Source organism: Ctenopharyngodon idella, chromosome 12, assembly GCF_019924925.1.
Source record: "Ctenopharyngodon idella isolate HZGC_01 chromosome 12, HZGC01, whole genome shotgun sequence".
NCBI classification, from domain to species: Eukaryota; Metazoa; Chordata; class Actinopteri; order Cypriniformes; family Xenocyprididae; genus Ctenopharyngodon; species Ctenopharyngodon idella.
Genome location: NC_067231.1, coordinates 27,918,790 through 27,945,953, shown reverse-complemented (window position 1 = coordinate 27,945,953; position 27,164 = coordinate 27,918,790). Strand labels below are relative to the sequence as shown.

The 27,164-nt window shown below is 35.8% G+C and overlaps 1 protein-coding gene across 4 annotated transcripts in view; it reads left to right on the top strand.

Annotated features, from left to right (window-relative positions):
- The first annotated feature begins 7,299 nt into the window (after positions 1 to 7,299).
- Positions 7,300 to 27,164, top strand: part of dock1 (dedicator of cytokinesis 1) — a 245,850-nt gene continuing 225,985 nt past the window's right edge. For all 4 annotated transcript variants that reach the window (XM_051913758.1, XM_051913756.1, XM_051913757.1 and 1 more), the window contains exon 1: positions 7,300 to 7,531. In XM_051913758.1, coding sequence (XP_051769718.1) covers positions 7,303 to 7,531 — 229 coding nt within the window. In that variant the 5' untranslated portion in view covers positions 7,300 to 7,302. The remainder of the gene's footprint in view (positions 7,532 to 27,164) is intronic.

Here is a 27,164-nt window from a genome sequence, read left to right as displayed (position 1 = left end):
TAGAAAGGGAAATCACAAGTGAGATCTCTTTAATACCTCATTTGTTTCTCCAACAAATCACCAGCATTAAATGGGTTTTATTTAGTAAAAAAGGAGAGTTTTTCCAGATGTTTCTTCTGAGAAAAAGACCCAGGAAAATTCTAGTTTAAGAGTATGGAGTTTCTCAATAATGTCTCACACTGTGATCAGATTTGTCTGTAATCAAATATCAATTTGAGTTAATATAAATATATCATAAAATTCTCCCAAATCCAAAATGACCTGAGCTGCTATTCTGTAACTTTATAGCTGATCAGTGAATCTGGCCAAATCTTTACATTAATATATTTAGCTCAACACTTCATCATTTAACTTAATGTATATATTTTTCTCAAAAAATCCTATTTAGAGCTGTTCACACACTGAGGATTCATCTCTGCTGTGTGAACTGGGACAAGCTGCCACAGTAAAGACATTAAGCTTTCTTAAATAGCTCACCATTTTCTTCTCAATCTGAATACAGATTTTTCATCTCATGTGAGAAACAGAAATGCGTCTTTTCCCAGAGGTTACTGCGTCTAACCTACATCATTACTGTAATTACACCGGCTCTTGTGTTTCCTGTCGGCCACTATGGACTCGGAAAGAAAAATATGTTCGTAATAGTATACTACCACGCTGCAGTATGCATATGGTGTCATTTTTTAAAATAAAATGGCTCTATAAAGCTTCTGATCACATGGCACCTTGGAAATAAAAATGTTTAGTTAGCATTTTTTGTAAATATTGCATGCTAAAAGAAGACATACTGTATGCATACTATGTTCAGAATAGTATAATACCATACTGCTTACTTTCTCTGCAGTATGCATCCTGTGCACAACGTGTAATTTTATTTGCATTTTTAGTAAAAAAAAAAATCGTAAAAATATATATATTGCATGCATAAAGAATACATGCATACTATGCACTGAATACATTATGTTTGTAATAGTATACTACCACAGTGCTCTTACTATTTTTGTCCTATGCATACTGTGCACACTGTGTAATGTTTTCTAAATTTCATAAATCTTCTCATCACTTGGCACTTTGGGAATAAAAATGTTTAGTTAGCATTTTTAGTAAAAAAAAATATCTTAAAAGATCAATATTGCATGCATAAAGAATATATGCATTGCATACTATATACTGTATGTGTTCGGAATTGTATACTACCATACTGCGTACTATTTTGCAGTATGCATACTATAATTCTTTCTAAAATGTTTCTATAATCTCATCAGATGACACCTTGGAAATAACATTTTTAATTAGCATATTTATTAATATATATATATATATATATATATATATATATATATATATATATATATATATATATATATATATTGCGTGCATCAAGAATATATGCATACTATACTGTATACTGCATAGTAAGAAGTGTGGTAGCATGCTGTTCTGAATTCAATGAGCAGAACTACTGGCGCCCCCTGCAGGATGATGCTGTCAGTCAAGGCCTGCAGCAGATCAGGGCAGGGAGAGGACGGCACATCTGAGGGAAGCGTACTCTCGTTAAGGGGAAGACCGATATGAAGGAAGTATAAATAAACAATGTAAAGGCAGATTGTGCTGAGTCCGGTCCTCTGATGTTGGGACAGGTCAACATTGTTCTGCTGATAATAACGAATCTCTTCATCATTAGAGGAGAAAGAAAAGAAAGAGATATGAAAGCTAGTATGACTCACACAATCAAAGCAGCCCTATCCTGCTCTGTACGTCTATTTCATGTTTAGTCCTGGTCATTATTTTCCTGTGATCAATTTGTTTTCTAATTTTAAGTGGGTAATTTGCTGTTTTGTTCTCTGTGCATTGGCCTCAGCATTGCTTACTCTCTGTATTTACGGAGGGATTTACTAATTAAAGCTGTCAAATGTCTCCAGGCTTAGAGCAAACAAAATATAAAGGCACTGGAGAACAATTAATAGAATAATTCACCCTGAAACTAAACTTCTGTCAGCATTTACTCACCCTCGTGTCGTTCCAAAATATTACTATTAAATAATAGTGAGATGAAAATAATAAAAGATGAAATAATGTAAAATAAACAAAAAGGTCATTCGGTTTAACCGTCCAACGGCCAATACATCCATTTCATTTGTGATTAAAATATCTTAAAATGTAATGGAATGTATATATTTTTTTATTCTTGCATGATATTACAACATCATATCTCAACATAGTGCAAAATGGTATTAAAATTATGTGTAGAAGTTGTTGCTTTGTTATGAGAAAGAATGTCCGGAAAAATGAATTTCATTGATGTCATTCGGAGTAACCAATATAAAGGGACCATTTTAGATCAAGTCATGCGATCAATATTATGTGACAGGATGTGACATCATTCAGACACCTGCAAAGGACCACATGGTCATGAAGCAAAGTAACTAACTCTCTTTTAACTATTTGAAAAATTCATGTCCCAAAACATCAGGTCATTCTGGTTAAACCGAATGACTTTTTTGGTGAAAAATTTTGTTCATCTTGTAAAAAATGACAAAAGCAGTTGATTATAATTGATTATAAAAACTTTTAAGTCTGGGTGTGGGACAAAGTAAATAATAATAATAATAATAGTAAAAACAACAACAACAACAACAAAAAAAAATATATATATATATATATATATACATTTGAAAAGTGGCAAAAAATAAATGAAGAATTTATTTTTAATGTGACCTTCGTATAACAAAAATAAACCTGTTAGTTTAAGCAATAGCAGTGCAATAATGGTGCTTAGTTTAGCAAACACCAGTAAAAAGCAGAAAAAAGCTCTCTTTCTGGTTTGACTGGGTAATGATGATGAATTGTTTGAGCTCTGTTCTTCAGGCTGAGAGAGAGAGAGAGAGAGAGAGAGAGAGAGAGAGAGGTGTTTAATGTAACGAGGTCCGCACTAAACCAACAGTGCTCTGATATATACACTGATTAATGGTAAACAGCCTCTTCACCCCACTGCAGGCCAATGCACAGAGTGAGAATAAATCATTCATTTCTCATAAAGGGATGTATTTGTGGGATAACAATGAAAGCACATTTCTGTAACACTTATACAGACGAGAAGCAAGTTTCAGATGAATGCAAAGGATGCAGGAACTCCTTTTAATGTTGTTTTAGTCACATTCTTGTATTTTATAGCCTGCAGCCAGTGTTTCAACAACAATTGAACTAGGAAGCGGAAGCGTTGCATTCATAGACATCACCTAAAAGGTTCATTCTCGAAATGTATTGCATAGTGTAATGAATCAAAAGACAGTTTCCCCCCACAGAACAGCTTTAATTACAAGCATCTGGGGATGGTTTGTGTGCAAAGCAACATACTTTCACAGAAACAACAATTAACCTCAAACGGAGTGATAATTTCTCTGGAAAAGCAGGAATTAAGTGAAGTCAGTGGCTACGAGACGGTATCCCAGTGCAATCTTTTCTAATTGGTCCCCATAATCAAATTTTCAGCAGTCGCCACAGTCTGCAGCTATTTATGACAGCGAAAATTGTCTCGTTATGAGTATTAGAGAATTCATAATGTTTTATGCAGTGCTGTTAATTATGTTTTCCATATTTTGATTAAAAATCTTTTTTTACTCAAAAATAGGACAGAAGCAATGAAAAACAGATTAGTCTGTTTGTTTAGACCCCAGTTAAAATAAACATTTTGGAAAGTGACCATATGAAAATGACATTACAAAGAGTTTCATCATGGGAAATTCAAAATGCAAACAAATCTACCACCATAAACTGACTGGTTTTAGGGTCTCTGTTCAGATTCAGCTTTGCTTTTATATATACAGTACACACAGTGTATCATGGTTCCAACAAAAATATGAAGCAGCACACAGTTTTCAACATTGATAATAATCAGAAATGTTTCTTTTTAGCATATTAGAATGATTTCTGAAGGATCATGTGACACTGAAGACTGGAGTAATGATGCTAAATAGATTACATTTTACAATATATTCACATAGAAAACACAAATATTTCACAATATTGCTGTTTTTACTGTATTTTTTGATCAAACAAGTGCAGTCTTTTAATGGTAGTGGAGGCCTATATGTGTGTGCTTGTTTCTGTCTTTCTTTAAAGGGGACCTATAATGCCCCTTTTACAAGATGTAATATAAGTCTCTGGTGTCCCCAGAATGTGTCTGTAAAGTTTCAGCTCAAAATACCCCACAGATCATTTATTATAGCTTGTCAAATTTGCCTCTGTTTGGGTGTGAGCAAAAACACGCCGTTTTTGTGTGTCCCTTTAAATGCAAATGAGCTGCTGCTCCCGGCCCCCTTTCCAGAAGAGGGTGGAGCTTCAACAGCTCCTGCTTCAGTTGCTCTACAACAACAAAGCTGGAGAATCTCACGCAGCCAAAATGAGGATTGTCAGTAACGGTGTTCAGCCTTACATTGTTCAAACCGGAGTCAGACACTGATGGAGAGACTCAGGAAGAAGTTACAACTTTTAGAATGAAACTGGACGTTTCTGAATGGTTAGTGGATAAATTTATGTAGTTGCTGCGGAGTTGATTCAACTCATCGACTAGCATGTGCCGTCATGTTAATCTTTTGTGTAAATCCAGCGTTGAATTGACCCTCGTTTGTGAAGCAGTCCGGTGTAAAATGACGGCATGGCAACAACACTCTACTACAACAACTCTTCCTCTTCTCTAAAGCAGCCCAACATGGCCTCACCCCCTTTGTTGCGTGTTCTCGGGGGCGGGGTTTATGTAAATTTTAGGGTTAGTGATTTCACCAACCCGGGAAGAATCTTGTTGTAGTCCCTACCAGCCGTTTGTTGTAGTCCTTAAAAAGCGATTTCTGTAAAAGAAAATATCTGCCTTTGCATTGAACGTTGAGCGTTGTAACTTTGCAGATGTTGTTTATGCTCAAACAGCAACATTACACACTAACTAAAGTTAAAAAAGTGAAATCATGATCAAGGAACCCTTTAAAAACAGTAATTATTTTTGCAGTTGCATTTGAGCAGCACTTTTATCAGACTATTTTAATACCACAACAGTGGTACATAAAGGGGTTGGACAATGAAACAAAAAAACTGGCCAATATAGTGTTGGAGGTTTCACACCTATACATGTGAGGCCTTCACTCTTCACTGATTTGAGTGTACAGGTTGAATTAAGAGAGCAACAGCTGTACAAAAATATTTCAATGCACATAACATAATGGGAGTTCAAAAGAGGACAAATTGTTGGTGCGTGTCTCGCTGGCTCATCTGTGACTAGGACTATCTAGGGTAATGTTGGCATACCACTAGGATGAACCACATCCAACAGGAGTAACTGTCGACGCAAGAGGAAGCTGTCTGAAAGGGATGTCCAGGTACTATCCCAGATTGTATCCAAAAAACATAAAACCACAGCTGCCCAACTCACAATTAAATGTGCATCTCAACTCTCCTGTTTCCACCAAAACTGTTCATCAGGAGTCAGTATTCATGATCAGGCTGCTATAGTCAAACCTTTAGTCACTCGTGCCAGTGCCAAATGTCAGATTTATTGGTGCAAATGGGCTGTGGGCTGTGGGCTGTGAACAATATGAAACATGTATTGTTCTCTGACAAGTCCACCTTCACTGTCTTTCCCACATCTGTGGGAGTTACGGTGTGGAGAAGCTCCAAAGAGGCTTAACACCCAGACTGTTGCTGCCCAGAGTGAAGCACAGGCTGTGGATCAGTGATGGTTTGGGCTTCAATATCATGGCATTCCCTACGGTGCTTGATGGGCGCATCACTGTCAAGGACTACTGAACTATTCTGGAGGACCATGTGCACCTAATGCTTCAAACATTGTGCCCTGAATGAGGCGCCGTGTATCAGCATGATAATGCACCGATACATGAGGTATTTACATGAGGTTGAGGTATTTTGGAGGAGCAAGTCAGAAAATGTTTTCCTCCATTAGCATCACATTGTGACACTGTTCTGGAAGAGGAATGGCTTAAAATCCCTCTGGCCACTGTGAAGGACTTGTATCTGTCAATTCCAAGATGGATTGATGCTGTATTGGCCACAAAAGGAGGCCCTACTACACCATACTAATAAATTATTGTGCTCTAAAAGCAGGTGTTTCAGTTTCATTGTACATCACAGGAGTCTGTCATTTTTATGAAAGTCAGGAACATTTCCACTACATCTCAAACGATGTACTGTAGCTATTAAAACAATGTTTTATGGTGACAATGACATGGAATAAAATATCAGATTACTTTGTGTTGCTCAGTACTTTTAGGATGCATTTTTATGTATATAAAATACACACATAGTTTTTACATTTTTTGACAATACTAGAGATTGATTAGAAATGATGCACAAAAATATTCCTTTCACAAGTCATATTTATGTCACATATTTGATGTCATGTTCTTCAGTGACGCGGTTGTCTCACTACAAAGTTGACTTAACTTTTGAAAAATCATTAGCGCTAAAATTGTTGGTCACGGTGGAAATGGCGCCACAACTACTGTAAGAGACAGTTGTTTGAGTAAAAATGTATATAATTTTCATACAAAACAATACTGAAATTATTTATTTCACATCTTTACACTTTTAATTTTTAAATAAACATACACTCTAAAAAATGCTGGGTTAAAAACAGCCCAAGTTGGGTTGAAAATGTTGACAAAGGTTGTTTTGACCCAGCAGTTGGGTTAAATGTTTTTTCCAACCTGCTGGGTATTTTTATTTAACTCAACTATTGTTTAAAAATTACTGTATTGCTTGTGTTGGAAATTAACATTTATTAATAAGTTTAATTAATAATAATTAAACAATAAACTAAACTAAAATATTAAATTGCTTGTTAATAAATGTTCACCTTTTGATTATTAGTGTTGCCTCTAGTAATTACATGTCTGATTTTTAATTTCCAACCTATTTTGGGTTCATTTTAAGCCAGCCATATAGTAATTTTTAAACAATAGTTGAGTTAAATAAAACTGCCCAGTAAGTTGGGCAAACATTTAACCCAACCGCTGAGTTTGTTCATTTTCAACCCAACTTAAGTTGTTTTTAACCCAGCATTTTTTGAGTGTGTAATAATGAATATTTTTATGAGGATTTAAATTAAATAAACATTTATAAAACACAAATAAACAAACACACACACACACACACACACACACACACGCACACATATATATATATTAGTTGTATTGTTACTTTTACTTTACTCTGGTATTTTGTACGAATTTATAGCTACCATGGTAATTGTTTTGTGAGAGACTGTCCGGTCGTCCGGTGACGCTGGTGTCCCACATGACAGAAAGTTTCTCATATCTCCCCCTCGCGGTTCATGAGTTCAGTGATGGTGGAAAATGGCGGCTAGATGAGTCTTTCCACTCCTACAGAGAAAAGAAAAAGTGTGTGGAAAAACTCTGGATACATATTTGGAATAGCGACAACAACACTCACGGGCGTCTCACAACACCTTCATCAGTGAGGATGTCGCGCTGGGTGCCCACGAAGAAAGAGAAGTATGGAGTAGGTGAGTAAAGAAGGAAACTTGCATGAACTTCTTTAGTCCTGTTACAAAAGTTTTGGGAGAAATGGTGAGTTTCTACATTTCCAGGTTAGTTTAGATTCTTTGATGATGTTTAAAGCTGAAGTGTTTTTTATGATTGTGGGTCAGTGTAATCACTGCGCTATTATATATTTGAGATGTGTGTGTGTGTGTGTGTGTGTGTGAGAGAGAGAAAGAGAGAGATTGACACAGACGCGCCTAGTTCCAGTGTTTCCTGCGCGTCGGCCTGAATGGAGTTCATGGATACATTGTTGCTCATTGTTGCTCGCGCGCTGATACTTTGTAACAAATACGTTGATACTTTGTTTCGCGCTGATATGTTTTAAGAACTTTTCGCGCTTGTTGTATTTTCCCGCGGAAGATTCTTAACACGCTGCTTTCTAACAGCCGCTGCTGCTGCTTTCATTCGCCAGATTGTTTTGTTTGAGATTTCAGGGATCCCACTGTAACGGATATTTAAAAACTGTGATTTTCAGTCACAAAAGTTCTGTAGTCCATATACATGGCCTGAAATATTTTATTGGATACTTACTCACTGATATTGAGTATTTATACGTATCTCTGTTAAAGTACTTTTATAAATCCATGTCCAGTATCGTAATTACTGGAAAAGTAATGGAAATGCGTGGGAAGCCTGATGTAAACAAACTCATTTTATTGGGCTACTATATACGTTATACTATATGGGCTATGTTTATTTGTTCTCATCTGGGTGTTTTAAAGAATGAATTTTTGTGAATTTATAATTTTATATAGCAATTTTGTGCAGATATCACATTTAACGCTCAAGAAAACTTAATTCTGATTGGTCAGCATCTTTGGTCAGTGTCAGTATACTTGTGTCATGATTTCAACTGATTACCAACAAATCTGAAACAACTAAATGTCTTTCATAATTCCTGAGCTTTCTCGTGACTTGCTGTACATTTTAAGTCAGGAAAACTACTACTTCCCTGGTCCTTATGTGTCCAAATATGTTTAGAACTAGATGTTATCCAAACACATCAGCAGCAAAGGAAAGTTGAACTGTATTTTCCAGGCGTTTCTTCCTTCTTGTATGTAATGATAGACTGGATTGTTGACATGCTATTCGTTGTGCGTTGTCTCATTCCTCTAGCTGTGATTGACAGCTCTGCCTTGACATGTCATTATTAGTCATGACATTTTGCGCCGAATGATACTGTTGGTGTTTTTCTAACTGAAGTGTTTCCTTGAACAGCCATAATAGTAGTTTACATACCAAAAGTTCACTTTGAAGGTTCTTGAGAAGGATGTTTTCAGAGTTTAGGGATGATTTAAAGATATAATAGAATCTTAATCCCATCTCAACTGGAGAAGAACTTTATGGCTTGCATTAAATGTTGGATCAGTAGGATCTGTTATTGGCAGCCAACTCCGTCTAGCCCATAATTCTGGATTTATCTGTTCTCCTTGATGGAGACTCAGAATATCTCCAGTGTTCATGTCGGATAGAAACTTCTGTTCTGCTTGCAGGCGGAGAGGAGTTATTCAACTCTTTTGAAATATTGTGGTCTCTCTACCTGTTTGTGTTGCTCAGTGCTTTTATAGTGACTTCCACTCTGAGCTGAAAGGAGCATGAGGCGGTGTGTAGAAAAGTCTAGTCTTTGTTGTATGTGTGCATATTTTTACCCTGAGGGTGGTTGAATTTCACTCTGTAATGTTTAAATAGCCTCTGTATTGGTTTAATTTAAATTCTCAAGTGCACTAGACTGAGGTGAAGCTTTTTCTCACTATGGCAGGTAAAAGAGGAACATGTTGAAGCACATTTGTGTCAGCTGCTTCCTTGATAAACTAACTGTTGAAAGTGGCACCATTTCTGACTGCTTCCATGTTATATATACACACAAATGATTGATTTATGCATTTATTAACTGCCTTATTTATGGACTTATTTAGGGATGCACCGATATGAAAATGTTGGCTGATACAGATAACCGATAATTCTTTATATTTGAAAGCCGATAACTGAGATATTGGCCGATAAATCTAAATCCGAATTTTTATGTAATTTTTGAGAGGCTGATTAAAAAAAAACAAAAGTCTCACCATTAAAAGCCATGTCCCAAGCACATAATTATAATGTTCTCATTATAATTGTATGTAGCCTATATGACAGACTTGCGCTGCACATGTTGCACTTAACTGTATTTTCCTTTGGGAAGTGACTCCAATCATATTTCAAGCAATTCAAAACCATCATGGCGGACAGTGCACATCTGAAGTGTCTCAGCTGAAGGAAATAATCCATTATTTATACGCTGTAATATATTGGCCAGATTTTCTTATTGGGCTGATAACGATAAAATTAAAAATGAACATATATCAGCCGATACCGATATGGTGGTCGATATATCGTACATCCCTAGACTTATTATAGGGATGCACGATATATCGGCTTGAAATATGATTGGAGTCATTTCAAAAAGGAAAATACAGTTAAGTGCAACATGTGCAGCGCAAGTCTGTCATATAGGCTACATAAAATTATAGTGAGAACATTATAATTGTGTGCCTGGGACATGGCTTTTAATGGTGAGACTTTTGTTTTTGTAATCAGCCTCGCAAAAATTATATAAAAATTTGGATTTAGATTTATCGGCCAGTATATCGGTTATCGGCTTTCAAATATAAAGAATTATCGGTTATCGATATCGGCCAAAATTTTCATATCGGTGCATCCCTAACTTATTATACCTTATTATCGTTCCTTGATATAGGCTACACCATAATGTGTTGGTGAAATTTTAAATTTACAGATTGCTTTGTGTGTTTTCCCTTATTTTTCCCCTTGGTATGAATATCCAATTTAGGATTACAAGAATTTGTGTAACATCTTTGCTGTATATAAATGAATTATTCAGTTATAAACTAATGTAGCGAGTGAGGCATCCAAAAAATCTCTCAAAATCCGATCCCAAGTCTTAGAGGAGACACATTTGAGATTCATGTTAATAATAACATGTGTAAATAGTGTCACCTTTACAGTACTTTACAGTAACTTTACAGTAATTAGGACATGGTGGGAACGCACCTTTAATTCCAGCTGTAAACAGAGTCTGAGAGTCATGTGACAAGGGGGCTTTGGGGGTTTGAGTCGTGTGATTTAGAGAGTTTTGGGTGTGTCCTGATTTAGAGGTCTGCAATTCAAAACTTGTCCCGGGCCGCATTCCATTGCGAAATAATCCATTATTTATGCGCTGTAATATATTGGCCAGATTTTCTTATTAGGCTGATAATGATCCTCCGTTCGTGCCTTTATCCTGAATGTCTGGATCAAAGATTCCATCAGAAAGATCCCTAAACTCAGTCATAACTCATACTCTGTGATCAGCTGTGTGGTTTTCACTGATGTTGAATCAAATAACTTAAACTGAAATGGAGACTGTGATGAAGGGGAGATGATTAAACCGAGAGAGTGTTGGGTTTGTTCTTCAAACTGAACTGTCTACAATCAAAATGCATTGGCTAAAGTTAACTTACATTGATATCTAAGACTGTCATTTTTCAGCATAGTTCTGCATGTTTAAAACATAAGCATGGTTGTTCAGATCTGTCAATTTATGGTTTTGACAGTAAAGGGTTAATTTCACATCCTCTTTTTTTTGGATTCTCAGCACACCTCCGTCTCTGCATGAGTAAGTCCTGTGGTATTTGAGGAAGTGATCTCTGAGAGAGGTGTGCTGCTTACTCGCTGCCGTCCCTAAAGAGTTTCCAAAGCAGCTTTAATAGGCTTTGTGTGTGTAGTTTGTTCCATTCATGCAGGCCTTGAGAAGAATAGAAGTGAAGTTTCTCTGCAGAAAGATGGGGAGGGATGAAGGAAGAGAGGGAGAAGGAATTGTGTTGATGCATGAACAATAAAATGTGTTGTCCATTAAAAAATTACTTATTGTGCACAGGCATGCTTCTCAGATATGCATGTATACATACTTAATAAACATGAATGAATGTTTATCGTTCAATGCCTTTTTTTTCCTAATGAGAGGAACAACAGTTTCAACCAAACAGCTGTTGTAACCAAAATATAGCAAAATCTAGTTACAAATAATCAAGGCATGCGTTTCGCTAAATAAGCTCACTGGAGAATCATGTTTTTATATGTATCAGTATAACAATACATACTTATGTTCTACAATATTTACATTTATTTATTTTTATTAATATTACTATTTAATATGTAAGAAATTCTTATTTTAAAGAGACAATGTGAGTGTTTAAATAGTTGAATCTAAGTTTTGAATCGGTTTAAGTAATTGAAACTCTAAGCATTTTTGCTTCAATCAGAGACTATGAAAACATAATAATGGTTAAATGCTTGAAACTTTAATAAAAAACGTAATGGCCAAATTAAAATCACATTAAAATTATTGTAATAACCATAATTAATTGTGGTGATAATTTGTAAAATCATTTTAAGTCTGTCTTGAAATTCATTATTTTGCCCAGATAGATTTGTCCACGTGACTGATATTCCACGTTTTCATAATTTGTTTAATGCTTGAATCATCCTGTTTCCTTGTCTTATTTGGTTAGTCATTGCAGTAACCTGATACATGTGATGGTAATTCACAATCACTTCCATTCCTCAGGTTTGAGTTGTCTGGCATCTTTTGCATATCTGAAGCATTTCTTTAAGATGTGCTTGCCAATGAATTAATGCTTGCACTAATTTGGATGATTACATACCTTTCTGATTAAAGGTGGGAAGTAAACATTGGTTGAGAGCTTTAACAAGAACCAGCCATTTGGAATCGCATCCAGTTTCGGAAGTCATCTTGGAAAAGGTGCCAGCTCTGCACTTCCATAAGAAGTCTGGCACATGCTGAAATTCAGTTTTTCAGTGTTTTTGTGATTTGTCTTTTGAAAGGTCGTCTCTGAACTGGAGAGGCTCAGCTCAACTTCCTGCATCCTATAAATATTCTGGCATTCCACAGACATGCTTGGAATATTTGTACGGCACACCAAAAGACGAGATGTCTCAGTCACCCACAGGCCATTTCAACAGCGACAGTTGGCCATCTTTTTTTTTGAACAGTAGTAATGTTCAGTTGTTTAACACGCTATGTTTACATTCATTTTTTAAATAAACTTAATTTTTTCCCCTTTTAAAAATTCTTAATAATAGTTTAATGTGATTCTGTCATTAAAAGAGAGACCAAAATATCAGATACTTGGACTAGTAAACAAGCACCCAGAACATTCTAGCAACCACATATCAGTGTGCTAATTCATTTAGAGCTCCTTTGAAACTGCATAAAAGCTGCAAGATTCTGGATAAATTGAGAATAACTTTTTTTGTTTAAAATAGATATCACTATTCTACCACGATTCTGATTCGACAACTAAACAATTAACATGTAATTTACTGGAGGTTCTGACTAAATGTTAATTGCTGCATGCAGTCTATTTAAAAAAAAAAAAAATCATTTGAATTTATTATTTTTTTTAAAGATCTAATTGAATGAATGATCCAATTTTAGCTTCACTTCCTGTCTCCTGAGATACCATCATCTGATCGATTTTTGAAGGCAGCATAGATGTATCCTTCACTGCCTTTGATATCCCACAATTCTGTGCTTTCCATTCTATGACAGTTGGGCTAAAAAATAAAGATTGCATCTGAACGTTGCAGTTTGTGTGTAAATGTATGTCTTTGACCAACGTTTTCCACTACTTAGTAATTAAATATATGCTCAGTTATCACCAAAGCTCTATTTTTTTTTTTTTTGTAGATCACTAAACCAGAAGTCAGTCTGAAATCAGTTTCGTGAGGTACCTTCGTATGCAAACGTCATTGACTGACAAGGCAGCGAGACAACAAGTCAGCTGCACGTTTTCGGATGCAGCACACTTGTTTCATTACTGGACGAATCAGCGTTTTTGAACAAATCTCTTGAATGTATGATTCAATGACGAATACATTTTTAACAGTCACTTGTCGCCACCTACTGGTGTAACAATGCAATCTTTATTTGAAGCATCAAGTTAATTTCAAAAGGTGATAGACTATAGATTTTACCATAGACATCAGTGTTTATATCTGAACTATAAACTTTTATCCTATTACTTCTGTGGTAAATTGAATTATTGTAAGACAGAAATAATGATACTGTGTGGTTGAAAAGACTGTTTGTGAAGCTGTTTCATACTAATACTTGACAACTGCTGTCTCTGAATTTGTGGCAGCAGCAACACAGATTTGAATGTTCTGGTGTGATTTTGGTCAAAGGTTTAATAGACACAGGCGAATCGTTGTCATTTAGGAAGTAGGAATAAGATTGCAAGGGGTTTTTTTTTTTTTTTTTTTTTTCTTTAACGGTTAATCATGCAGCTCTAGCATAGCAAACGCATTGTCTTTTCCAAAATGTAATTTTGTGTTATTTTTGTGCGTTTCACCCTTAAGCTTTTCTTTCTTTTGTTCATTGTTAGTTCTTTTTCCTTCTTTCTTTGTCATAACTTCAGATCTGTCATCCAGCACAATAACATATTGTTTGATTGGTGATGACATTCTCACATTTGTAGATTTATGCTTTATGCCACTCATTTTCACATAACAATCTTGAAGACAGAAGCATGCAAATGTCATATCGGTTACCCCATATTTGCAGTCACGATCAAACGAGTGTTTGGAGTCTGACTGTGCTTATTGTATGCATATGAAATGTGCCGAGCCGAAGGGAGACGCCGCTGTTCTCCTGTCCTTCACTTCTGTCATGTTACGTCATTCTAACCCCTTTTGATTAAAGCTGAAGTGTTGTGTTGTAAACACAGCACCATTAATGTGCCATAACACATGGATGAGAGCAGTTTTTTTTGAGTGTGGAAAGGAGGTTGAAAGACTTATTTTCCCCTTCTTACTGTTTGTTGATCCTTTGAGACTTCAGCTAAATAACAGCTGAAAGATTTTTCTTGCTGTATGAATGATTTATATTACTGTGGCACTGTAGAGCCAGCATGTGCTTTTTCATACTGACAAGGCTAAATCAATCGAGCTCAAAGAAACAAGAGATTAGCCAAAGAAGTTTTTTTAATGTGCAAAACTTTAATAGTGTATACTGAGTGGTTACTATGCAGTCATTAAGGTGTTCCAAGGGTTTTTGGCATTTTTTTGTGGTAACTTTGGTTGCCAACATTAGTTGGCAGCATTTACCGTGAATCAAGCTGCTAAGAGACACTGAAAACAGATCATGAGGATCGTCATAGAACCGCACCACACTTCACTTTGAAACACGCAGCTCATATATTTATTTAATTAAATCACAGCCTTTGCAATCACATAATGCGATTTCGGTTTTATTTCTATTAATCATGCAGCCCTAGGTGGTTGCCAGGGCATTGCTATGCTGTTACTATGCTGTTCATAGTGTTTTAGTGAATTGATATTCTAAGTCGTTTCACAGAGCTGCTGTGGGTGGTTGCTATGTGGTTGCTATGCAGTCACACATCTGTTTTCAGTGGTTGCTAGGAAATTGGTGTGTAGTTTTTGTACAGTTAGAAAAACATGCTGCTTGGTTGCTTTGTGCTCTTTGTGACAAATTTATCTTAAGATCTAAATGTTTTGGGTAGTTGCAAGCAATTTCAACCACTTTTAGACTCCCCATGAAATCAAAATGGACAATTCTTCTTCTTTTTTTCCCCATGGAATCTTGCTGTATTTATTATAAATGATGTATCTGTTCACATGATCATTAGGGGTTCAAGCACGTAGCGCTGAAACCCTATTGTAATTGTTAAAGTTTCCAAGGATGAGCATTCTCCCCTAAAAGTGATCAGGCAGACCAAACCGTAAGTTGTAGAGACTTGAAACTTTGAGGGCTGGTAGTACTCACAACGTCTACAACATCACCAAGGCTTGCCCTGATCGGCCTGAAGGGGGCGCTACAGCAGTGAAAAGTACAAAATCACTCATTACTCATTACTCCTAAACCATTAGGCATAGGCTCAAGTGTTGAATCCTTGGCTCAAGACGGACAGGCCTCTGGTATTTTGGATTTTTTTTGAAAAGCCTACTTTTGTGACCTAGTCCTAGCGACTAGCCACTTAGTGGTGCTATAACAGGAAAAAAACCCATGAAAATGGCTATAACTACTTCACCGTTAGTCTGATTGACTTGAAAATTGGCATGCGGTGTCTTTGACCAAGGTGCCATGATTGCCTATGAGGACATGCACTTATCTCACAGAACATGTCCGCCATCGGCCAATGAATTTTTTGAGCAGCTATCAGACACGGTTAACGGAGTGTGATTAGAATGAAACTCGCTGGGCTAGTTTGACTCACAGCCCTAGAGGCCTGTGAGACATTCGAATGGAAATCGGCCACCGGGGGGCGCCTTTGCGTTTTTCATGTGCGTAAAGGATTGTGTATTGCATGTTTTTTTTGTTGTTTTTTTTCTCCACATATTACCTCTAGGACCGCCGCTGTCCATTGAATCGTTGGTTAAATAATTTCAATAACCAACTTTGACGAACTACGTCCTACTTTTTTGGCTCAATCTCGATAACTGTTAAAAAGCTTTAAAAAGCATATATTTCCTATGGTAAATTGCCTGTATTGGCTGTAAATGGTCTTTTCCATCTATGATTCAGTTAGTTAGTTAGTTACAGGTGCACTTTTTTTTACACATGTGCTTAAAGGCCTTAAAGCACTTGAAATCCAATAATTGCTGCTTGCAGTCCTTCTCTCACATGAGATCCACCAACAGCAAACCACAACCATCAAATCAATTACCATTGTACAAAATCAAGTCCCACCTACTTTTTTCTAGTTTGAGAAGCCGTTTCACTCAGATATTCGTCACAACAGAGAAGAAAAGAATATCGCAACTTCCGTTTCATGCTGACTTTAAAGGTGCAATGTGTAAAATTTGGGAGGATCTATTGACAGAAATGCAATATAATATACATAACTGTATTTTCAGTGGTGTATAAAGACCTTACGTAATGAACCGTTATGTTTTTATTACCTTGGAATGAGCCATTTTTATCTCATACACCGCGGGCCCCCCCTCCATGTCAAGTCGCCATTTTGCGGCAGCATGTTTCTACAGCAGTCCTAAACGGACAAACTGCTCTACATGTTGTTGTTGTTGTTCTTCTAAATCGTTCGAGTTTTTAGAGACAGCCTGCATCATTACTATGTTGAATACGCACAAAGAGGTAGTAGTAGTAGTAGTAGTCGTCTGGTTTATTAGAAGCAGAGACCGTTCTTTGTTAGAAGTAAGAAGAAACCTCATTGCTTGACTGGCTAACGTACTCTCTGCTGTCTCAGACAACGACATCTTTGACTTGTGTCGGCCAGACGGCCACCGTAGCTTCTCAAATCATGTGAAAGGGAGGGCTGAGCTGCCGTTGGTTGCAGTTCGCAATCTCACTGCTAGATGCTGCTAAAATTTACACATTGCACCTTTAAGTATGAGCATGATTGTAATCGTGACACTTGCCTTTGCAAACATCCCTGAATATAAACCATACTGTACTGAAGAGCATGAGAGCTAAAATGACTGGTTGCGTTGAGTCCTTACAAACTGCCACTTATCTCTGTGCTGTTATCACTCTCTTTCTGACTGTAGACAGTGTTGTTTGCTTCGGTATTCTGGCGGTTTCTGCAGTGGCGGACAGGATTGCTCTACCAAACACTTTGGCTCCCCAAATAAGGAAATGCCACTTCCTTTGGCTTCAGTAAAGCCGCCAGTGAGAACTGCAGCTTGACTGAAGACAATAGTTCTGTTTGTACTCACACACACAAGCGTATAATCTCTCATTATCTCCAGTGTGCTCCTGATTAACCTCAACCACAGTCTGCTCTGTGTTTGGACCCTGTCAGATGAGAAGTGTCAGAAAGACTCTGGTGAGGGCGAGAGAGGAGCGGTTCTGGTGAGGGCGAGAGAGCGAGTTCTCATGGACAGTGACGACACTGATCAATCATCACGACACGATTGCGTGACTTGACTTTTTTTAAACTTTAAAACCTTTCACACCACTCAGAGTTTACAAGATGTGTCAGCGATATTGGATACAGTGTAATTTTGGGCACTACAGTTTGCGTCAAACCTGACCACTGTATACTGATACTACGTGTACAGCATCGCGCTGTGTGACATTGCACATGCAGTGTATTGAATAATTAACTGTTTTTAACACTGAATTTGGCTTTTTATTTTTACATTTAATTTTGTAATTTATCTATAAATCAAATCAGGATGGGATGTTTACCAAAGGTCATTTGCACTGTTCATATGGTAGTATTTAATTTTCATAGAAGTCCAGTTAGTATTAAATATCAAGGCTCGACAATAAGGACTGCCCGATGGCCCGGGTCCAGTGTGAACGACGCTCAGGACAGTAGACGGAACTGTCACTTGCCCGATCGGGCCAGTGCTGTAGGGTGTGCGATTATATATCGTCTATGATATCGTAATTGCTGATTTAGCGATCTGAAATTATCGAGTATGTCGCTCACTTTACAAAAACCAAATATAAAAACACCCATTGAGTGCACGCCATAGGGTGCACGCATGCACTATGTGACGTAGTCTAGTAGGTTAGACTAGTGCGCGTGCATATTTAGAGTGTATGCTTTCACCGCGTGATTTAGTCTATTAAAATTTAGAATGCATCAGAATTCAAGGTAAGGGGCAAAAATGACCCTGTATATCTTTCATATTTTATATAATTTAATATAGTAAACCAATATTAAACAAAGAGCGCCGTTTTTCTCCAAATATCAGCACGATTACAAAAGTGATAATGATTTTATACAACGTACAGTTTAATGAACAAGAACTTAATATCAAGTGACTTACATTTTAGACACCAAATCGCCTGTTTCGCTCTATTTTGCCTACGAAAATAGTTCCAAAGTCCACATAGAATTGTTTTGCGTCTCTGAGCAACACTTCCTGAGTGAATCAGCCGTTTGAATGAATCAGTTGAATCTCAATGACTCGCTCATTAACAGGGACTTGCTGCCACCTACTGGCGGGTTTAATTTCATGTTTAAAGTGTCTTTTCATTTTTAAAATAACTTCAGATAACAGTATTTAACGTTTTATATTTTCAACATTTCAAAGCATTAATGCATCTGTAACTGCTGATTAACTTTAATAAATCTTTATTTAATATTTAATCTATAGTTATATAGTTAGCTATACATTAGATTACAATTTCTGTACCTGAAAATCTCCTGTTTAAACAAAACTACATGAAAAACTTGAAAAAAGCACTTATTTCATTTATATGTTTGTTCTGTTGTATTTATTTTTGCTATTACTCATAATTTGATTATTTGTTACCATTTTATTACTTGTTTATTTGTCTAACAATATTTAAAATTTAAGTGAGTTAATCTAGTAGCTTTTGGTGTCATAACCCTATTTATTAAGGTTACATGTATCAAAAACAACAAAAACAATAAGTAGGCTTTTTTATAGGCCCATTTTCTTTTCTTTTACTTTATTAATTTTTTTGTTGTGGGGCAAGTGAAAATTTTGGCGGGGCATGTAAAAATTTGAACCACTGGCCCTTACCGTTGAGCCCTGAATATTGAAGTTTGGTGAGCATTGATGTGAAGACTATCATCTTACACTCTAAAAAAGTAATGTGTTGGCTCAACTCAAAAAAATTGTCATCAATTTTTTTGAGTTATGAAAACTTACAGTGAATTTACATTCCACCAACAAGCTACATTGAGTTAGAAGAACTTAATAATTTGTAGCATAAACACAAATTTTTAAGTTGATTACTAGAAGGGAAAAAAAAAAAAAAAAAAAAAAAAAGTTGTAGCCCTGGAACCAATTAATCTTATCTACTTCATTTCAAATCAACAGCTATCACAGCACATGCTAACATAACTTATTTAACATGTATAATTAATGAACAAGTAAGATATTACTTGTCATCGGCATTAGTGCAGTCATTGCTTACAGTCAATAGTTTACACCTTCATGTATCACACAATGGTGACCACAAAAACTTCAACATTACACATTCTTTTAAATGTCAAACATCACAACATTAAACACAAACAGGTCTTTCCCTTCACTAGAAAACACATAATGTCAACATTTATTCTCCTTAAGTGTTATTTTATCTAGTCCTATGAAAAGCATGCTGGGAACTAGAAATCCACTGCCTAATTTACGAAGTTATCAAGACAATTTCATTACATTACTACAACTTAATTTAAAAAAAAAAAAAAAGACTAAAATTAACGCAGAAATTTGAGTTTAAATTACAGACTATATTAAGTTGATGTAGTGATCAACATTTATTATGTCAACAGAACTAAAAAAAAATAATGTTTGCAACTTAAAAGGTTTAATGAAAACAGTAAATTATAATTTTTAACTTGCAACCATGCATTTAGGTTGTGGTAACAGGTCCCCTGAATTACTTTTTAGGGTGCGTTCGTTTGGTCCGAGACCCATCTTGTTTGGTGCGCACCAGGGTTCGGATGGCAGCGTTCACGCGTTCAAATGAACAGCACTAACAGAGCAATTGCACCAGGGTTCGTTTTAATCGAACCAAACATGACAAGTGTGAATGCACCCTTAGAGTGTACATCAACACAAACTTTGTTACAAATCAAAGTAAAGTGTGCTGAATTTTTTTTTATTGCTTTGCATTGTAATAAAAATAAAACTCCTGGCATACAAACTGTAAATAAAGGCTCATCTGCTGTTGAATTTGTTGCTCTTATGAATCTCTGTGTGTCCCTTTACAGCCTGATTAGTTCAGCATCACCTTGTCCTTTTTGTCTTTTGTTGTTTCTTAAGTGAAGGACATTAGCAAATAAACGTCTCTGAGCAGGACTGATAATGAGCCTCATGCCATGGGAAAGGCCACTGAACGTGCTTTAGAAATAGACAGCTGTGAACCTGAAGTTGTGAATAAAGATAAAATAAGAGATTAACAAGCGTCCTGTGTTAGCGGGAAGTAACTAGCTAAAAATAGTAGTTATTCTGCTAACTTGTCAATGTTTTTGTCATGTTTTGTGCACAGATGTAAAACTGATCAAGATGCATCAATAATCAGATGCTGTGTGTGCAGGATTCATTTCAGTGAATTAGTTCAAAACCGATCAAAACAATAATAGACAATATTAAAAAACAATATTATTCCAAGACAGTCTCTGCATGGAGTCTTGTTAATTAAATATAGCTTTATCAGTACATTATCAGTTTAGTTCTATTAACTAGGTGTTTTTATAGTTTTATAATCCAAATTTAAAAGTAATTGGTGCTGCTGTGCAAATTAAGTTCATTGTTTTTTGTGCAAAATAATAACTTATTTGATTTAACTATCATTCATATGTTTTTGTGTTTATTGGCATTTCATTAAAAGATGCTGCTTTCTTATAATAGTTTGTGACGATAACAGCTTTTTGTTAGTATCATGTAGTTTAGCTAACTACTTTTTCCAGTTGTTTGTTTTAACTATATTTGGGATCGATTATGGTACATTTTGAAAGCTTCCTCAACATTTGTATTAGTATTGTGTTGGGCAGGAAATATCCTGTGGTGTCACATGTCCTTGAAGAAAATTTCCGCAAATGCTATTCAAAATGCACACACACTCATTCATACAAAGATATCTAACTCCTCAAACACACTCTATTTTAAGTCTTGTTTTTGTAAGCAGTACAGAAATACACAATGTACACCCAAATCTCTTTCATGTTATGTCATCTGTGATAGTTTATATTGACGTTTATCTTGTAGTTTATATGTTTAAGACGCTGCACCAAGTGAAAAGTGTCTGGTTTAATAACTTCAACTCCATTTATTTGTGTATAAGTGCAGTACAATATTGAGTGAAACACTTAATGTGTCTATCCTATGATTATTAGATCTGTTTCATGTATCCTCTTTCTTCAGTATCTTGTATAAAGGTCTAAACTTGTCCATTCATTTGAAAGAGTCTTGCAAGTCAGAAGTAAGTAAGTATATTTGCCAACCGCTTGCAGATTTCAAACCAAACCTGCGTGAATGTCCTCAATCCAGGTCTTGGGTATATTGAGGATGTGTGTTATCATATATAAACACATGTTTCTGGACAGTGTGTGTAATGTAATCGCTCTTTAGAGTTGTGTTTCTCAGTTTGCAGTAAGGCACTGTAGATTAGTCTCCCTTAGAGACTTTGAGTAATTCTTAATAGATTTTCAACATGAATTTTGAATAATCTGGGGATTAGGGAGTCGAGTTATGTGATATTATGAGCTTTGGTCTGAGAAGATGTGATAACTGGATTTCTCAGAGGGAAACGTTCAGGGTTTAAGGGTGAAGGAATATTACTCTAATATAAAAACCTTCCCATTAAAAGTCTTTTTAATACATTTATGGTGATCTAATAAAATGTGTAATGCATCCCTATTCTTTAAGTTTCTCAATCTCATGGGAGCAAATTACCAGTGGCCTTTGGCGACACAAGCACAAAATTAACAAACAAAACAAAGTATTACAAAAATTCAGTTATTTCTGCTGTTTTGTGGCTTAATTTTGTTGTTGTAGACTTTTGCATTGAATTTTAGCTTAATTTTGTTGAGAAAAATACTGTTTTCTCACTACATTTTTAATTAATGTAAACTAATATATATATATATATATATATATGTATATAAAAGTGAGAAAATAATATATTTGTCAGCAAACATTAATTGTGTTATATAATTGTATATTGGCAATAATTGTTATCGCATATAATTTGCAATAATAGCTGAAAGTTACACAGCTGTAATGTACCCATGATGGCGTTCATAAACGCACATTAACCTGTGGCATTAGTGTGTGTGTGTGTGTGTGTGTGTGCTCGCTCGCTCGCTCATTGATTGTGCCTCAGTTGTCCTGCTGGTGTCTGATCTTAGTCTCTCCTCTGGACAGATGGTTGATGCTGTGCTATTGACTGTGAAATAAAGGGTCATTACCCTGCAGGACACACATATACACACACAATCTTTCGTTCGGTTAAGAAGGCTGGTCTTGCCCCATTCATACAGCCCAGCATTGTGACAGATGGGCAGATATGGACATCATCTCTGTGGCATATTTAACACACACTATCCCATAAAGCTGAGATGACTCTGTGGTCTTTGTTTGGATCCAGTCCAGCCTCTTTGGAAACCAGATTGAGCAGAATTAAAGAGAAAACCATATCAGACCGTTAGGTCAAACACAAAAGTGCAAATTTCCTGGAGACTTTCAGCAGTGAGACTGAGTTTGGTTCTTTTAAAGTGTGAAGCAATCTCTGAATCCGTAAACTGGCACATCGAGAACAGATGTCTTTGGGTTGAACAGATTTGTTTTGTGTAGTTGAATTGAACATTAAGTGTTTTTAAAATCATTTAGGAGAAAATGAGCTTTGTTTTTACTGCTTTTACACAGGCGGTTTGTGGGTATGTTTTTAATGTTTTTGAAATAAGTTTCTTCTGCTCACCAAGGTTTCATTTATTTGATTAAATACAGTAAGAACATTATTATTGTGAAATATTATTACAATTTAAAACAATGTTTTCTATTTGAATATATTTTAAAAATGTAATTTGTTCCTGTTCCTTTGTTCCATTACTTCAGTCTTCAGTGTCACATGATCCTTCAGAAATCATTCTGATATGCTGATTTTCTGCTCAAGGAACATTAACAAATTATTATTATTATTATTATTATTATCAATGTTGAAAACAGTTGTGCTGCTTAATATTTTTATGGGAAACCATGATGCAGTTTATTTCAGGATTCTTTGATGAATATAAAGGTCAAAAGAACAGCATTTATTTGAAATGGAAATCTTTTTTTTTAAACATTATAAATGTCTTCACTGTCACTTTTGATCAATTTATAGTGTCCTTGCCTCTTCATTTTATTTTATTTTCTATAATAAGCTAAATGTTTGAAGTCAATGGAAAAACAGTCATGAACAGAGACACAGAAGAACCTGCACGATTCTGGATAAATTGAGAATCACGATTTTTTTTTAAATTTAAAACCGATAACGATTCTCCCATGATTCTGAACAGACAGCTAAACAAAATAACATGTAATTTACTAGAGGTTCTGAAAAAATGTTAATTGCTGTTATATGCAGTCTATTTATAAATATTTAATTAATTTGAATTTTTTAATCGATTTGAATGAATGATTCAATGACTCATTCAAAGACTTCACTTGCTTCATTACTGGGTGATTCCGTTTTTTTTAAACAAATCTCTTGAATGAATGATTCAATGACAAATACATATTTTAACAGTCACTTGTCGCCACCTACTGGTGTAACAATGCAATTAATACAATCGTTATTTGAAGCCTCACATTACTTTCAAAAGGTGATTTGCTCTCTTTTGATCTCAACCGTAGACATCAGTGTTTATATCTGAACTATAAACTATTATGTGATATGAATTATTGTAACACAGAAATGCAGATTTGAATGTTTGATTGTACTTGTCTAATGATTAATAGACGTAGCAGAATCGTGGTCGTTTAGGAATAAGATTGCGTGGGTGTTTGAATCGAGATCGTCATTTTTTTAACAATTAATCGTGCAGCTCTAGCTATCAGCAGCACTTTCTTTCATTTCATTGTATGGATGAAGAGCAGCATGAACATTTTGATTAACATTTCCTCTTGTGAATAAAGTAACTGAACGACATAAGGGTGGGTAAATGATGACTGAAATTTCTGAGTGATACACTAACGAAGGACTTGGTCGGTCATTGTCTCTTTTGTTATTTATACGTAATGTTGCGCACTCAAAACATTGAGGCTGTTTCTGGGCCCCGGGGACCCTTGATAGCATCCTCTATCAAACACCCTCCAGCTTTGGGCCTGTCAGAGAGCGACATGCTAGTAAATGTCAATGATGACATGGCTTTAAAAATCCAGTATGCTCGTGTCTTCACGACTGACAGAGATTAATGACTCTTCTGTCGGCTTCTGAAACCATCCAGTCCTCCTGCTTACAGCACAGATGTACCTGTGAGAGACAAAGCAAACAGGGATGTGCTGTTTTATTGAGATTTGTTGAGAGAGTGTGTGTTTTGTGTGGTTGGTTTAAGACTCATCCTGTCATTGCTGTTACATGAATCAGTCTATTGTGGTGTAGATACAGCAGACCTACATGACGTCTTTTACTAACTGCCCAACAGAACTATTGTTCTTACCTAAACGTCATCCTGATTAACATATGACACGTTGTCACACTAGTTTTATTTTGAGTAGGACTTTTCTTGATAAAATATTACAATTAACCTATTCACTTATTCATTCATTTACATATTTTATATTAGTTAGTCTTTATTTACTTTTATTTAGCCTACTTATTTTAAGTAATATATTTATTTTCTTACTGTATTTTATTTCTTCATTTCTTTTCATATTGTATTTATTTTAACGTTAATATAATGTTATATATGTATTTTTGGGGGTGAGGGACAGAAATCTCTCAGATTTTATTAAAAATATCTTCATTTTTACTTCCAAAGATGAATGAAAGTCTTACGGGTTTTGAATGACATGAGAGTGAGTAAATAATGACAGAATTTTCATTTTTGGGTGAACTATCTCTTTAAATTGTGATTTCTTTCAGTGAATAACAACTTACATTTGCTTAGTGCGCTATATTGCATTTTATTACGTTTTCTGAAGTCTTATGAACAACTTTGTGATGCTTTTATGGTGGTTGATAGTTGTGGTTAGTAAGGTTTGCAATGACCTATGTGTTGGGTGACTATGCTTTTTAAAAAATAACTAGATGGATCTATTCGTAGATTGATTCTGTTATTGTTTCATTGTGTGCCGGCCTGAACTGTTCCAACTTTGATTAAACACGTTGTGCTCTGAACAACAATAGCTGATGACTCAGGGCTTTGAGCGCATCAGAAAGTGTTTTACCTCATCATGTGCACAATTGAACAGAGCTGCAGCACTGAGAAATGTGCTGTTTCTGAAACTGCTGTTTATACCAGCTTTCATAGCTGATGTTCATCAAGTTTTAAAAGAGAAGAAATGCTCTAACTTTATTTTCATGGTGAACCAGCTCATAAATATGAAATATTGATCAGGGATTCTGTTCACAAGTGGTTCATCCTTTGGCTTTTTAAAAGGCTCTTGAAATGTCTGAGGGCTTTTCCGCAAGAGATTTTGTTGCCACTAATGCTTTTGTCCTGTTGTTTGGGATTGTGTGTGTGTTCTGCGACTTCAGCTTTTTATGAAAGTTTTAGGTAAAAAAAAAAAAAAAATAAATAAAAAATAAAATAAATCTCAGCCTCTGAATTAACATATTTTTAAACATTTTTACTTTTTACTTTTACTTTTTTTTTTTTTTTTTTTTGTTTACTTAACCATATTGTTGATTTTATATTGATTGACATAAATAAATAATATCATCATCATCGTCATGGCCCAGTTTTCAAGATCCAGTCAAACACTGAAATTCAATTTCCCTCAGAAATTATATTTTTTATAATTTAATATTATTAATTTATTTCATTACTGGTTCATTGCTGGACTACATGTAATATTGTTTGTTGCATTAACAAAGTTGACTGTGGGTTTCTAGTTCCCAGGATGCTTTGTGTGGGATGCGATCAGTAGAGTAAATGTTGAAATGTTATTTTATTTTGTGTGTCCCGTGCACCATTAGCAAACTAACTTTAACTTCCTCAGCAAAATTCTCTTTAAATTATTGCATGACCGTCATTGACATCAAAGTGCAAACTGATTGTAGAAGTATAGTTATATGCTGACGTCTACTATAGCACTCAGGGCTGAGAATGCCCTGCACACTTGCCTTGCGTTGCATGTTTCATAAAGCAACGATGCATAAGACACCGGCCCTTTATTTGCGGAGTGACAGTGGCGCTCATTATCTCCCAGAGTTCTCTGAGCTCATTAAAAATGTGCCTTTGATTGGCTGTGCTGACATGATGATAAATGTCCAACATTAACCCTTCCTCTTCTGCCTCTCGTCATCTCTTCTTTCATTCTACTGGGATCCATGGGCCACAATCCAACCGGTTCATTAGGAGAGTTTAAGAGTGATAGCGAAGCTCTGTGAGGTGATGCTGGGAGGACGATGCTCTGGTCATGATGGTCACTTGCTCTCCACCAGGGGTTGTTCTTGTGTGGCATTTAGAGAAGACACTATTAAAAGACAAGGTTAATTAGTTTTATCCGTGTTTGGCTCCTGTCTCATTAATGCAGGATATTCTGGAGAGATTGCAGGCAGGTTTGTCTTAGCTGGTCCACCTCACAGATAATCTCATCTGAATTGTGCTTTTCTTTTAGTTTAATCAGAGAATGTTTCAGTAGATGAACCATACACACAATTTAATGTACAGTGACTATAAGTAGGCCATTGGTGGATTTACCAGCCTCAAAAGTGAATTGGTAAGAATTGGTAAGCTTCTTCAGGGCGTGAAGAAATACAGAGCTGAGTATCATCAACGTAACAGTGAAAACTAACGCCATGCTTCCTAATGATATCTCCCAAGGGTAGCATGTACAGAGTGAAAAGCAATGGTCCTTGTACTGAGCCTTGCGGTACTCCACACTGAACTTGTGATGGCAACGGTCCTAGTCCTGAGC